General features: G+C 34.3%; 1 protein-coding gene across 5 annotated transcripts in view; it reads left to right on the top strand.

Moving 5' to 3' along the window:
• TSC22D1 (TSC22 domain family member 1) overlaps window positions 1-13,114 on the top strand; it is a 133,435-nt gene that overhangs the window by 34,352 nt on the left and 85,969 nt on the right. For 2 of the 5 annotated variants that reach the window (XR_002079412.2, XM_019447499.2), the window contains exon 4: window positions 281-1,186. The exons of 1 other annotated variant lie outside the window; for it this stretch is intronic. Coding sequence is in view for 2 of the 4 variants with exons in the window: in XM_019447499.2 (XP_019303044.1) it covers window positions 281-298 (18 nt within the window). In the remaining 2 variants the exon portion in view is untranslated. Of the gene's footprint in view, window positions 1-233; window positions 1,187-13,114 lie in introns of those variants that run through there. 2 more of the 5 variants (XR_002079413.2, XM_019447500.2) reach the window with 1 other exon arrangement.

The raw sequence follows: 13,114 nt of genomic DNA, 5'->3' as shown, positions 1-13,114 counted from the left end.
AAATATATACTCATAAGTAGTTTTCCAGTCCCGAGGAATAATGTTATTTGTGGCAAAAGAGCCTTGTCCTAGATGTTTCCCATGGCATTAAGATGGTTTTCTCTTAGTTTCTTTGATGCCAAGGGTAGGATTTGATTCCAGGAAGTTCTTATCATCTACAATGGGTAGAACATGACTTTGGTGTCTTTGGCAAGTTTTCATTTTTCCTTGGTGGATTCCTTCTGTGACTCCAGGTATCTTGATAATGGGAGACCGGTTTATTTGTTCTCTAATTGCCCAGATTTCTTTCAACTGGTAAACATCATACTTCTTCAGCAAAAGGAACTCTTCTAGCAGAGCCTTCATGGATGATATCTGTCACACATGCAGCACCTGCAGTTTGGAAGGCAGTGGTGAACGGAGCCACGCAATATATCTAGAAGACACAAGGATGAGAGAGCCACCTGATCTTGTCATTTATAAACTTTAAGATTTACTCTCGTGTACTCTTGGTCTGGAACGGAAAGGCTCAAATAATGAAATAATTTTTTCAGATTGGAGTTTTACATGGCCATGCAAATATTCCTTTCTATTCAGAAGACTGAAATAGAGAAAGTATGAGAGACTCCTTTCTTTTAAAAGCAGCTCTCTGTTTCACTTAAAAGATTTGTGGGATTGAAAATCACCTTAATGAAGCAGGCAAATTTTTTTTTTTTAGTAGTATAGGAGATCCAGAAAACTTAACAAAATTATTTTTTGTTGCCTGACACTGAAAGGAACTAGTAAATAAAAAGGTGAACTTCTTAACTATTTCCAAATTGCTTTTATTATTAGGATACACTCTTTTAGCTTATCTTTTTCTGCTCTTGAGCCTTCTTATTTGTCAAGTCAACAAAGATTCCAGTATAGAAGTAGAGGAGACATCTTGAGATCAAAGTAGCTTGTTCGGTCTTCTAAAGTAGTAAATACCTGTTAAATTTGAGGTATTGTTCTGCATGGAAGGCATTCTAAAGTTTGAATGATACTGAAACAAAGACGCATGTAGAGAGCACAGGCAGTTAGTAGTATGGGCATAAGTCTCCACATGTGAATAAGTGTTGCAAAACATTTAATCCAAACGGAAGTAGTTAACAAAATGTTTCTTTTTTTCTCTTTGGCATCTATTAACTGATCAGTCAAAAGCTATTAAAGAAGTTTTTAAAAGCTACCTGATGCTGCCAGTTTGTTTTATTTGGTATAAAGTTTAGGAATAAGAATCCTAGAGTTATTAATATGGAAGCATCTAAAATGATCTTGAAGGTCTTAGGAGCCGCATTTGCTAAGTTATACCTGGCGTGTCGCCTCTCTTTCTATGAGACCTTTTTTCCCCCCATTAGTTATGAATTTTTGTATAGTACTTAAAGGTTTAAAAGATCAGTTTGAACTAAAATTTCCGTAGGGAGCTCTGAATTCCCATAAACGATTATAGCTTTGTATGCTTGATTTGTTTTTGTTAAATTTGGATAAGAGTCTTCACAGACACCTATAAATTAAAAAATGACTACCCAACATTTTAGAAAGAACTGAGGGGAACTGAAAGTGAAATTTGCTTGGAAATTAAGTTAGTTGAACTCTTGGAACCACAGTACCAACCAGTTTATGGCCTGTGCGATTAGCCTTTTGTTTCAGTTTTAAAGATGAAAAGTGATTTAATCTCTTAACCTCATGCTTTGATTAAATTTTAGCTCTGTTCCTTAAAGTGTGCAAAAGAAATGTAAGTGCATTTAATTCACCTCATGCCACTAAAAGCTATTTAAAAGTGAAACTTTTTGTATATTAATGTGAACTGATTTGTTTATTTAAACTTTTATTTTGATACATTTTCCTTTCAGATTTTTCAATATTTCGTGTCACTATGCAATCCTATATTTTTCAGTGTTTATTTTATGATTATTAGTATAAGCTAATTTTTTTTCCTAGAATGACTAATTGTGTAATATTTGTACTATGTGATCATTTGAAAACTAATAAATATTTTCTCCATGAAAAAAATGCACTTACTGATAAATGGCTTATTTTTATTTCAGGAGTAGAAAATGAAAACTACAACAGTATTTTTAAGTGTATTTTAATTTTATGTGTCTTCCTCTAAGTATTTCTGAATATATATCCTCTTCTTGTGTATGTTAACCTTTTTGGAAACAAAATTTTTTAAAAACTATTAAATTAAAATGATTCTTCATTGGGTCATCCAGTCCCAAATGTATGAAATAGGTGATCTATTTAGTCTTTTTTCTCATTTTCCTGATAAGCTTCATCTTTGTTTTCAGAATTGTATTTTTTTTTTTTAAGATACCGTTTTTGTGTGTCCATTTTACGAACCATTAAAACTCGAGTAAATATTGTAAATATCAGGAATAATATGGTCAAGTTTTTTGAAGTGAGATTGATCAAAATATAATCCCTTACAAAATAGCATGTAAAAGACAAATTCTCAACCCAGGAAAGGAACATTTGGAAATAATGGCTGATTGGAGAACTATCCAATTCACAAGAGCTGTTAACAGGAGAAAGAAAAATGTTTTAATGTTCTGTTTGAACAAATAATTGTAGAAGGAAAAACCTTATTTAAGAGTCTCTTGCTTTTAACCTTATCAAGACAACATGGAAAAGGGTAAAGCTTGGTTTTTGGGATTCTTTATAGCTTACATAAACTTATTTGAAGCCACTGGAACAATTTACCTTTTCTATGCAGAGTCTGCTAGAAGCAAGAGGGTTTTCCCTTTTGATTTGAAGAAAACTTACATAAGAAGTGGACTCTAAAAATTAAAAATGAACATTGTGATGGTGTCCTAGGCAAGAAATAAAAGTTGAATTAATGACAACTTGTGGATTAAAATGAAACAGTTTGGCTCCCCAAAGAAATTATACTCTGAAAAAATAAAGAAAAAGGAAATTATGATTTAGAATAGTTACTGTGTTTGTGGGGTAGGAGGAAACTAAAAATTCTTGGCTTTATTAGTCTGGTAAGTTTGGAAAAGGGAGTGAAAAGAGTTAAGATTCTGTGGATAAAATTTTGTTTTTAGAATTAAAGCCATTAAAAGATTTACAGACATATTTCAATGGAAGGCTATATTTTTTACTTGAATACAAAAAAATTATCAGCCATAACTATACGTGTATAAAGAGTGGGTTGTGGAGTTTTAAATCAAAAGCCTGTACCAGAAACTTCAAACATACTATAAAAGTAATGGTGAAATGGGAGTTTTAAATACTTTAAATTCTTACTACATGGATGCTTCCCTACACGGTCTTCAAAAAAAAATATTACAGAATGTTAAACATGGATTATCTTTGTATCTTCAAGGTTGAGAGCATAGGCTTGTTTCACCATCATTGATTGGATTAACTGTAGTGTAAAATTTTGATGTTCATTAGTGAGGAGACTTTTTAAAAAATAGCTTTTGTTTAAAAAAAGTAAACGTCACATAAGCAGTGTGACTGGCAAAGTACTGACCTTGCAGTTTATTGTAAATACAAGCTCAGATCTTATTTTGCTATATTGAAACAATTGAGCAAAATGTCCATTGGTTAGATGTACCATGTAATTTCTTGTTTTCTTTTTATTCAGGTATTTTTATTTCCCATTAAAAAGATTACATATTAATTTAGTCCTAAAATGTGAAAGATTTTTGTTTTCAAAAATAAGCACAAAGATGCTCTAAAATTTTTTAACACTAAATATCATCTAAGGTAATTAGATTACTGCAGTAAAAATGTTAGGGAACTTCAAAGTATACATCGGAGTTTTCAGGAATTATGATCAAAGGGATCTCTACTCAAGAGGTAAGGTATGGCATAGGTAGAAAAATGTTCAAAGACTGTGTTCAATGTGATGTCTGATGGGGAAGTAAACTACAACAGATATCCTTGGATTTTCAGACAGGTGTAGAATTAGGAAAATAATTTTTTAAATAAACCTCTCCCAGAAAAAAAAGGATAAGCCACAGATTGTTTTTATATGACTTTGGAGTGCGTTTAGATACATCTATAGACATTGTACCTTTGGTGTACTTAGCCTCCTATATTTTAAGCTATCTTTTACTTGTGGTCTCTTAGTGTTTATCATCCAGTTTTGATTTACTATTTCTTAAGCTTTGAGTGCTATTAAAATATACTTTGTATGGAAAGTTGAGTACATATTCCATGAGATTGTTGCCTGGCTTCATTTTGCCCATTTTTATTAAATGATATCTAGAACTTAGAAAACTGTTGTACTGAATAATTTTTACTTGGTTTGAGAAATTAATTTGTGTCTTATAAACATTCATTTATACTGTAACTTAGGGGAATTTGTTCTATAAGGATTAAAAAATAATATTGAAGGGCTAGTATATAAAATCATTTAGAGAAGAAAGTTATGCTATTATTCTCTGAGGAATAATAAGTAGGTTCAGAGTAAAGTGTTAGCATATAGTATTTAGTGTATCTAGAATCAAAGGAAAATGAAATATTCAATACAAATGACCTGAAAAAATGATTTAGGTGTTCTTCCCTAGAAATAATAGTATAATTTATTCAATAGATGGTAACATAGAAACCACAATAATCTTTCACCCTATCCTTTAATTCTTATTATAAGAACACTAGTTTGTGGACAATAGTTTGCTGTCTGTTCCACTTTCACCTTTATATGTAGAGCAAATGATAATGTTGATATGAACTAGTGATAGAACTCACTACTTCATGAGGTAGCTGATTTCCTATTCAGGATGCTTTAATGGTAAGAAGTGGATCCAAGATTTGTTTCCTTGGCATATTTTATTTGAAAATTACCATAGATGGTAATCTATTTTAGCACCCTCATTTTACATACAAAGTAGCGTATACCCAGGAATATCTCCTATATTTCTAACATCACACAATTGATAAACAATTGTAAGACTCCTGTCTCTTGACTGCAAGCTCCGAGATCTGTATTCTGCCGCCTTCTCATGTTGATCCTAGTTCTGGACAACATAGTGCAAGTCTGATTTCCTTCAAACGTGACAGCCTTCAGGTATTTTAAGATGGCTGTTACATCCCCATTAATTTCAAGCCCATTTTTTTTTGCTTGTTTTTGTTTGTAAATAGATTTAAGCACCTCCATTTTCTTGTTCTTATTCATGTAACATAGTTGTGAAATCCTTGAAGGTTTTGTAGATCTTCCATGAACATGCTTCAGCTTATCATTGTTTTTCTTAATGCGTGACATTGAGCCAACACAGTACAGATGTGCTCAGACTGGCTGTAGAATACTCATGGCCACTTTGTTTATCCTTCTATATCTCTCCAGTAAGGTGCTTAATTTTATGCATGTTGAGGTTCTCTTGCACAAAAACATTCTATAGTGATATGCAGAATACTTGGTGTCTAAAAATTAGGCTAGTAGTCTTTAGGTACAGGCAAATGTGTGCAGTTCAGCGGGAAAGAAAAAATATTATCGTAATGGCTAAAACTTTAAGAAATCATAGTTTAAAAAGTACAGTCTTCCATTTTGTATTTGCTTGCTTAGTTCTGACTCAGATGAACGAGAATGACCATTTTAAATGACTTGTATAATGTGAAATGTTACTTTTCAGGTGGTTCTTGATAATTTAAGGGTAAGCAGGCCTGTTTGAACTAAACTGTTCACACATGACTGACCATGAGAAGAAAATCAACTGGTGTTTAGTAACATCATTAAAATTAGAAACAAAAAGCAGTTCTTCAGTGGAAAGGTTAGGGATAGATCCCAAATAGCAGAGAAGATGGTGAAGTAGCAGTCTTGGAAATCTGAGAATGTGGCCTAAATTCTAATGAGGGCATAGTCTTATGTTGCCTCTTGAAATATAGAGCGAATACTCTACTACAGCAGTGTTATTGTAGCGTAACAGCATTTTAAGTTACCAATGAAATATTTAGCCTTTTACCCCCCAATTTTAAAATTGAGCTCCTGGAAGACATAGAATGTTTAAGGGTTGCGTGTTTCTGAAACAAAGGTTTGTTTGAGAAACACTGGTTTGAAATAGGGTATATTACCCTACGTAAATTAGAATTTTAGGGCAAGGGAGAAAGAAAAGAACAAACACACGCCTCCTGTGTGCAGCTTTGGCCAGCTGCTTTATGTATATTTACCTAATTTAATCCAGCTGACCTGTGACCTGTGAGAAAGGGAATGTTTTTCATTTTACACACAAAAATAATACCAGAGGTTTCAAAACTTGCCCAAGGGCATATACTCAGTAAGCAACAAAGATGGCATTTGAAAGATCTATCAAAATATAAAGAATTCTGCACCATTGATTACCAAATGTCTTTGCCAAAATGAAGGCATATTCCCAGGAACATTTTTCTTATAGAAGCTCAGTGTTTAAAGTAGATAAAAGGGATATTTTTACTTAGTATGCATTTTCAAATTGTATTTAAAGAGTAGTTTTGGTTTTACAGAGCAGTTGACCAGAAAGTAGAGAACCCCACCTCCAACCATATACCCCGTTTTTCCTCCCATAGTTTACCTTCGTATTAACCCCTTACTTTTGTGTGGCACATTTGTTGCAATTAATGAACTGATACTGATACATCGTTAGGATTTACTTTTGTGTCATACACGTCTTTGGGTTTTGCTAAATACTTTTGTATCAATGTTAATGAGAACTATTGATCTGTAATTTTCCTTTCTTGTAATGCCTTTGTCTGATTTCGATACTAGATTTGCCTCATAGAATGAGGAATTGTTCCTTCTCTTTCTACTTTCTGAAAGAGATTGCAGAGAGTTGGTATCATTTCATTAAATATTTGGTAGAATTCACCAATGAAGCCATTGGCTTGGTGCTTTCTGTTTGTGAAGGTTATTAATTACTTAGTTTTTTAAAATACAGATAACCTATTCAGTTTATTTCTTCCTATGTAAGTTTCAGTAGATGTGTCTTTTAAGGAATTGGTCCATTTCATTTAAGTTTTCAAATTTGTGGTGATAGAACTATTCATAATATTCCTTATTATCTTTTTAATGTCCAAGAGACTGGCAGTAATGGCCCCTCTTTCATTTGTAACATTAGTTGTGGCTCCTTTTATTTGTTAGCCTGGCCAGAGATTTACCAATTTTATTGGTAAAATAGCCAGATTTTGGTTTTGTGTTTTCTCTTTTAATTTTCAGTTTCACTGATTTCTTCTCTAATTTGTATTCTGCTTGCCTTAGGTTTATATTGCTCTTCTTTCTAAGCACTGTTTTGTGCTATCCCACTGTTTTGATAAGTTATATTCTTGTAGTTTGAAATATTTAAAAATTCTTCTTGAAATCTTTTTTACACCACTGTGTTTTTTAGAAGTGTGTTGTTTAATCTCCCAAGTATTTGGGGATTTCTATCTACCTGTAAATATTTGTTACTGACTTTTAGTTTAATTCCACTGTGGTTTGAGATCATACTTAGTGTGATTTCTACTCTTTTAAATTTTGTATGATGTGTTTTATGGCCCTTAATCATGGTGAAAATTCCACGTGAGCTTGAGGCATATTTTGTTGTTGGATGAAGTATTCTTTAGGTATCACTTAGATACAGTTGATTGGTGTTGTTCAGTTCAACTGTGCCCTTACAAATTTTCTATCTGCTGGATCTGTCAATTACTGACAGAGCAGTGTTGAAGTCTTTAAGTATAATAGTGGATTGATTAATCATTTTCTCATTTCAGTTCTGTCAGTTTTTGTCTCATATATTTTTGATGCTCTATTGTTAGGCAAGTGTGTAGTAAGGCTTGTTATGTCTTCGTGGAGAATTAACCCTTTCATTAAGTAATGACCCACTTTATCCCTGAGATCTTTTTCTTGTTCTGAAGTCTACATTTTCTAAAATTAATGAAGCTAGTGTAGCTTCAAGTGTTGTCATGGTATAATTTCTTCATCCTTTTACTTTTAATCTACATGTATCTTTATATTTAAAGTGAATTTCTTATAGACAACATGTAGTTGGGTCTTCTTTTTATTATCCACTTGATAGTCTCTGTCTTTTAACTGATATATTTCAGCCACTTACATGTAAAGCAATTATTGATATAGTTGGATTAATGTGTTTGTAACTTTTCATTGCCTTTGTTCTTTTAAAATTTATTTTGCGTTTCCCCCCTTTTTAATTTTTTCTGATCTTGAGTACTAATTCCATTTTCTCTCATCTTAGCATACTTCTAAAACTTTTTTTAGTTGTTGCCTCAGAGTTTGCAGTATACATTTACAACTCATCTACCTTCAACTAATACATAACCACCTCATGGGTAGTGCAGGTATCATATAATAGAGTATTCCTGCTTTTTCTCTCCTATCCCTTATAACATTGCTGTTCTTTGTTTCACTTTTCCATAAGCTATAATCAACCAAAATATTGTTGCTGTCATCTTGAACAAACAGTGTTAACATCAATTTAGAATTTTAAAAATAAAAGGTTTTGTTTTGCCTTTTATAATCACTTCTCTGGTGCTCTTCCACAATAAAATTGTGTAGACCCATGACCTATATAATCTTTCTTTTCTCTGGAGAACTTATTTTAGCATTTCTTTCAAGGCTGGTCCACTGGTGACAAAAGTTGCTTTTTCTTCTTTAATTTTGAAGAATAGTTTTGCTGTATTCAGAATTCTAGATTGGTAGGGTTTTTTTCCCCTTTCAACACTTTAAATGTTCTGCTTTACTTCCTCTTCTTGTTTGTATGATTTATTCCTCTGTAGGTAAGATTTCTTCTCTCCTACTCCTACCTCTGGCTTCTTTCAAGATTTTTCCTTTGTCTTTGATTTTCTACAGTTTGTGATATGCCTAAGTGTAGATATTTTGGGATTTATCCTGTTTTATATTCTCTGAGCTTCCTTGATCTGTGTTCTAGTGTCTCATAAATTTTGGGACGTTCTCAGCCATTATTTTTTCAAATATTTCTTCAGTTCGTTTCTCTCTTCTTCTCCTGGTATAACCATTGTGCGTATGTTGCATCTTTTAAAATTGTCCCATAGTTTTCGGATATTATCTTCCTTCCCCCCCCTCCTTTTCAGTTAGGAGGTTTCTGTTGACATATCTTTGAGCTCATGGATTCTTAGGCTTTGTGCAGTCCACTTATGAGCCCACAGAATTCATTCTCCATTTCTGACTTTGTTTTTGAGTCCTAGCATTTCCTTTTGATTCTCTCTTAGAGTTACATGACCCATTCATTTTTTCATGTTATCTCCTTTTTCCACTCAAGCTTTTAGCATGTTGGTGGTTATATGAAATTGTTGGTCTGTTAGTCCAACATATCTGTCATATCTGAACCTGGTTCTGATGCTTGCTTTGTATATTCATAATGTGTGATTTTTGGGGTTTTTTTGGTTGTTGGTTTTTAATCTTTTAGGGTGTCTTGTAATTTTTTGTTAAATGCTGGACATGATGTTTTGGAAAAGGAACTTAGGCAGATAGGTCTATAGTGAGGTTTTATGTTGATCTGACTAGGTGTTAGTCTGTTTATTGTTTGCTCTACCTGTATAGGTCAGGCTGAAATTACCTCTTGCGTGCTTTTTTAGGTCCACTCTGATTGCATAGATTCCTTTGTAAGTAGAATCAGAGCCTTCTTTCCGTTGTAATTTCTTGTTGATTTGGTGGGTAAGGTGTGGGGATAGAAGTTCTTTGTGGTCCTGTCAATGGTCTCAATCTTTTAGTGGACTCTCCTGTGGGCTTTCACCTTCACAAGCATCCCCCTACCTTGCCCCTTATGAGACGCAAAGGGTAGAAAGGGCCTGATTTGGGTATTTCTCTTTCTCCATTTTGTTAGACTTTGGTTAAATAATTTTCCTTGAGGGCAGCCCTTTGTTAAGGAGAACCATATGCTCTGGATGTACTTCAAAATGGTTATTTTTCCTTCTGCTTCCAGAACTAGAGGAGATTTTTCTGTTCTTTACCTTGAGAAAGTGATGGGGCTTCTGGAGATAAAACTCATGAAAATGAACAGGCCCCTTAAAGTTGACTTCCCAAAAATTTTTAATCTCTCAAGTTTATGGGCCCTCAGTCTCTAGCAGTTAGTCAATTCCTTTTATGTTTTTCTACCCGGCTGGCTTCAGTGGTGGTTTCTCCTAGCAAGCTGCTGATATCTGTATTTTGCCTAGTTCTTCAGTTTTGGGGCTGGTAGTTGATCCTGTGACCTTAGATCTCTGATGGATATAAGAGAATTTGTTAATTTTCAGTGTAGCTTTTTTCTTGTTTTATGCTCAGGAAGTGACAACTTGTACTTGTTGGAAGGAAACTGGAAGTCACTGAGCATTTTTAAATGTTTGAATTTGCCTTCAATTTGGTTTGTCCTTACACAAGTAATGGTGCTTTACTAGGAGCCTTCTAAGCCATTATAATTATTTAATTTGATTCATTTAATGAATCATTTAGTACTAAATATCATGCATCTCCCAAATATTGGTGATATTAAGATGCTTCTACACTTGTACACCTCTTTTCAAAATCTTGCTTTTTTTGTTGTCCTCTGGAGCCTGGATGTATCTTATATCTTGTCAAGGACTCTGTGGCTGTAGTACTTTCTCTCTTACGAACAAAGCTCCTTCTCTGTTGGATCATTATTGTGTCTAGTTATTCAGTCCTATATCATGTTAAGAAGAGGAAACTACTTAATCTTCGCCCCCTTTAACTTATGCAATCTCTTCTCACTTTTATTACCAAGAATTGTCTGCTCATAATGTTACAGTTTCTCAAATTTTATTTACTTTTCAATCTGTTCCAATCTGGCTTTTGCATCTAATACTGCTAGGACTGCTCTTGTCAAGGTCACCCAAGTCCTCCCTGTTGCCAAATCCACTGGGCACTTAACCTGTGCTGTTTTGACCTTGTAGCAGAATTCAGTGTAATTGAATACTTTTACCTCTGAAACACCCTCTTTATGACTTCCATAACAGCATATACTTCTGATTTCCCTCCCTGCCTTTACTTTTTAGTTGCTGTTGCTGGTCTTATTTTTTTATACACTATGGAGAGTAGTTCAGTGCTCAGTCCTTGAGCTTTTCCCTTAACCTCTTTTCCCTTTACACTTAGATGATCTTATCTATTACCATGGCTTAATACCTTTGTTAACTCTCCCCCCTCCCCTCTAGCCCTTCCTCAAAGCTCCAGTCTTGATATTCACTTGGATAATTAAAGCAAATTAAAATGTCCAGTCCTGAGCTATTTTTTCAGTGTGGCACCATCGTTTATCTCATTATGTCAAAAACCATGGAGTGGTCTCTTCCTTACATCCCATATTCAGTCTCTTCATTATTTGTTACCTCACTTGTTTCTTTTTTGGACTTTTTAAACTTTATATATAGCAGTTTTTAAAAAAAATTTTTTTTAACATTTATTTTTGAGAGAGAGACAGTGCAAGCAGGGGAGGGACAGAGAGAGAGGGAGATAAAGAATCTGAAGCAGGCTCCAGGCTCCTAGCGGTCAGCACAAAGCCTGACGTGGGGCTCAAACCCATGAACAGTGAGATCACGACCTGAGCCGAAGTCAGACGCTCAACTGACTGAGCCACCCAGGGGCCCCAAGCAGTTTTTTTTTTTTTTTTAATTTCTTTTTTTTTTTAAGTAAATTCTATTCCACATGGGCTCAAACTCAAAACCCTGCAGTCAAGAGTCACATTCTCCATCAACTGAGCCAGCCAGATGCCCCTATTTGCAGCAGTTTGAAGTTTACAGAAGAATTGACCAAAGGGTACAGAAAGTATCTATATCGATTCCTCCTCCTCCTTTCCCTACTAATTAATATCTTGCAGTTATTTAGCGTATTTCTTGCAGCTAAACCACTTTTGATACATTAAAGACCACAGTTTAAGTTAGGATTCACTCAGTGTGCCTAATGTCCTGTATGCACCATTAGGGCATCTTACATAAGAGTTTCACTGCCCTTAAAAATCTGTCCCCCCCCCGCCTTTTTTTTTTGTCCACCTTTTTATCCTTCACCATCCCAATCCCTGGCAACTACTGAACTTTTCCTGTGTCTGTAGTTTGGCTTTCATATAGTTAGAGTCATACCAGTATGTAGCCTTTTCTAGTGGCTTCTTTTACTTTGCAATATGCAGTTAATGTTCTTCCTTTTCTTTTTGTGACTTCATAGCACATTTCTTTTTAGCAGTGTATAACTCTACTGCAGTTTATTTTTTCACCTATTGAATTATATCTTGGTTTCTTCCAAGTTTTGGCACTTAAGGATAAAGTGCTGTAAACATTCATATGCAAGTTTTTTATGGACATACGTTTTCAACTCATTGGGAAAAATATCTAGTAGTGTGATTTTTGAGTCTTTTGGTAAGCCTATGCTTAGCTTTGTGAGAAACCACCAAACTCTTCCACAGTGGCTGAACCGTTCATTTTGCACTCCCACTAGCAGTCAATGAGACTTCCTTTCGCTCCACACTCTTGTCAGTGTTTTGTGTTGTTGGTGTTTGGGATCGTAGCTACTCGAATAGGTAGATGTATGGTGGCATCATTGTTTTAATGTGCAGTTCCCTAGTGACATGATAACAAGTATCTTTTCATAAGCTTCTTACCTATCTGTATATCATCTTTGACAGGTGTCTGTCTGGATGTTTTGCCCTTTTAAAAATCTGTTTTCTTACTGTGTTTTAAGAATCCTTTGTATATTTTGGGCACTAGTCCTTTCCCAGATAAGTGTTTTGCAAATATTTTTTGCTAGTCTGTGGCTTGTCTTAGTTCTCTTAACAGTGTCTCTTGCAAAGGAGCCATTTTATACCTAAATGAAATCCACTTCATCATTTTTTTTCTTTAGTGGGTCATGCTTTTGGTGTTGTATCTAAAAATTTATTGCCATACCCATAGTCATTTAGATCTTCTCCTGTGTTATCTTGTGGAAATTTTACAGTTTTGAGTTTTAAATTAAGACGATCAGTTTTGAGTTAACTTCTTTGACAAAAAATAAAAAAAAAAATTTGGATTGTGGATGTCCAGTTGTTTTAATACCATTATTTGAAGAGATGGTGTTTTCTCCTTTGAATTACTTTTGCTCCCTTTTCAAAGCTCAGACTTAACTCCTAAGTCTCTCTCAAAGTTGTCCACATCTTATCATTTCCATCTACCAACCTTTCCTCCAAGCCACCACCACCTCTTGCCTGAACTGCTACAGGTCTCCTTG

This window comes from Panthera pardus, unplaced genomic scaffold (genome assembly GCF_024362965.1).
Source record: "Panthera pardus isolate Hobbes unplaced genomic scaffold, ASM2436296v1 HiC_scaffold_1, whole genome shotgun sequence".
Taxonomy (NCBI): domain Eukaryota; kingdom Metazoa; phylum Chordata; class Mammalia; order Carnivora; family Felidae; genus Panthera; species Panthera pardus.
The sequence above is the reverse complement of the archived record's forward strand: the minus strand, read 5'-3'. Positions and strand labels throughout refer to the sequence as shown.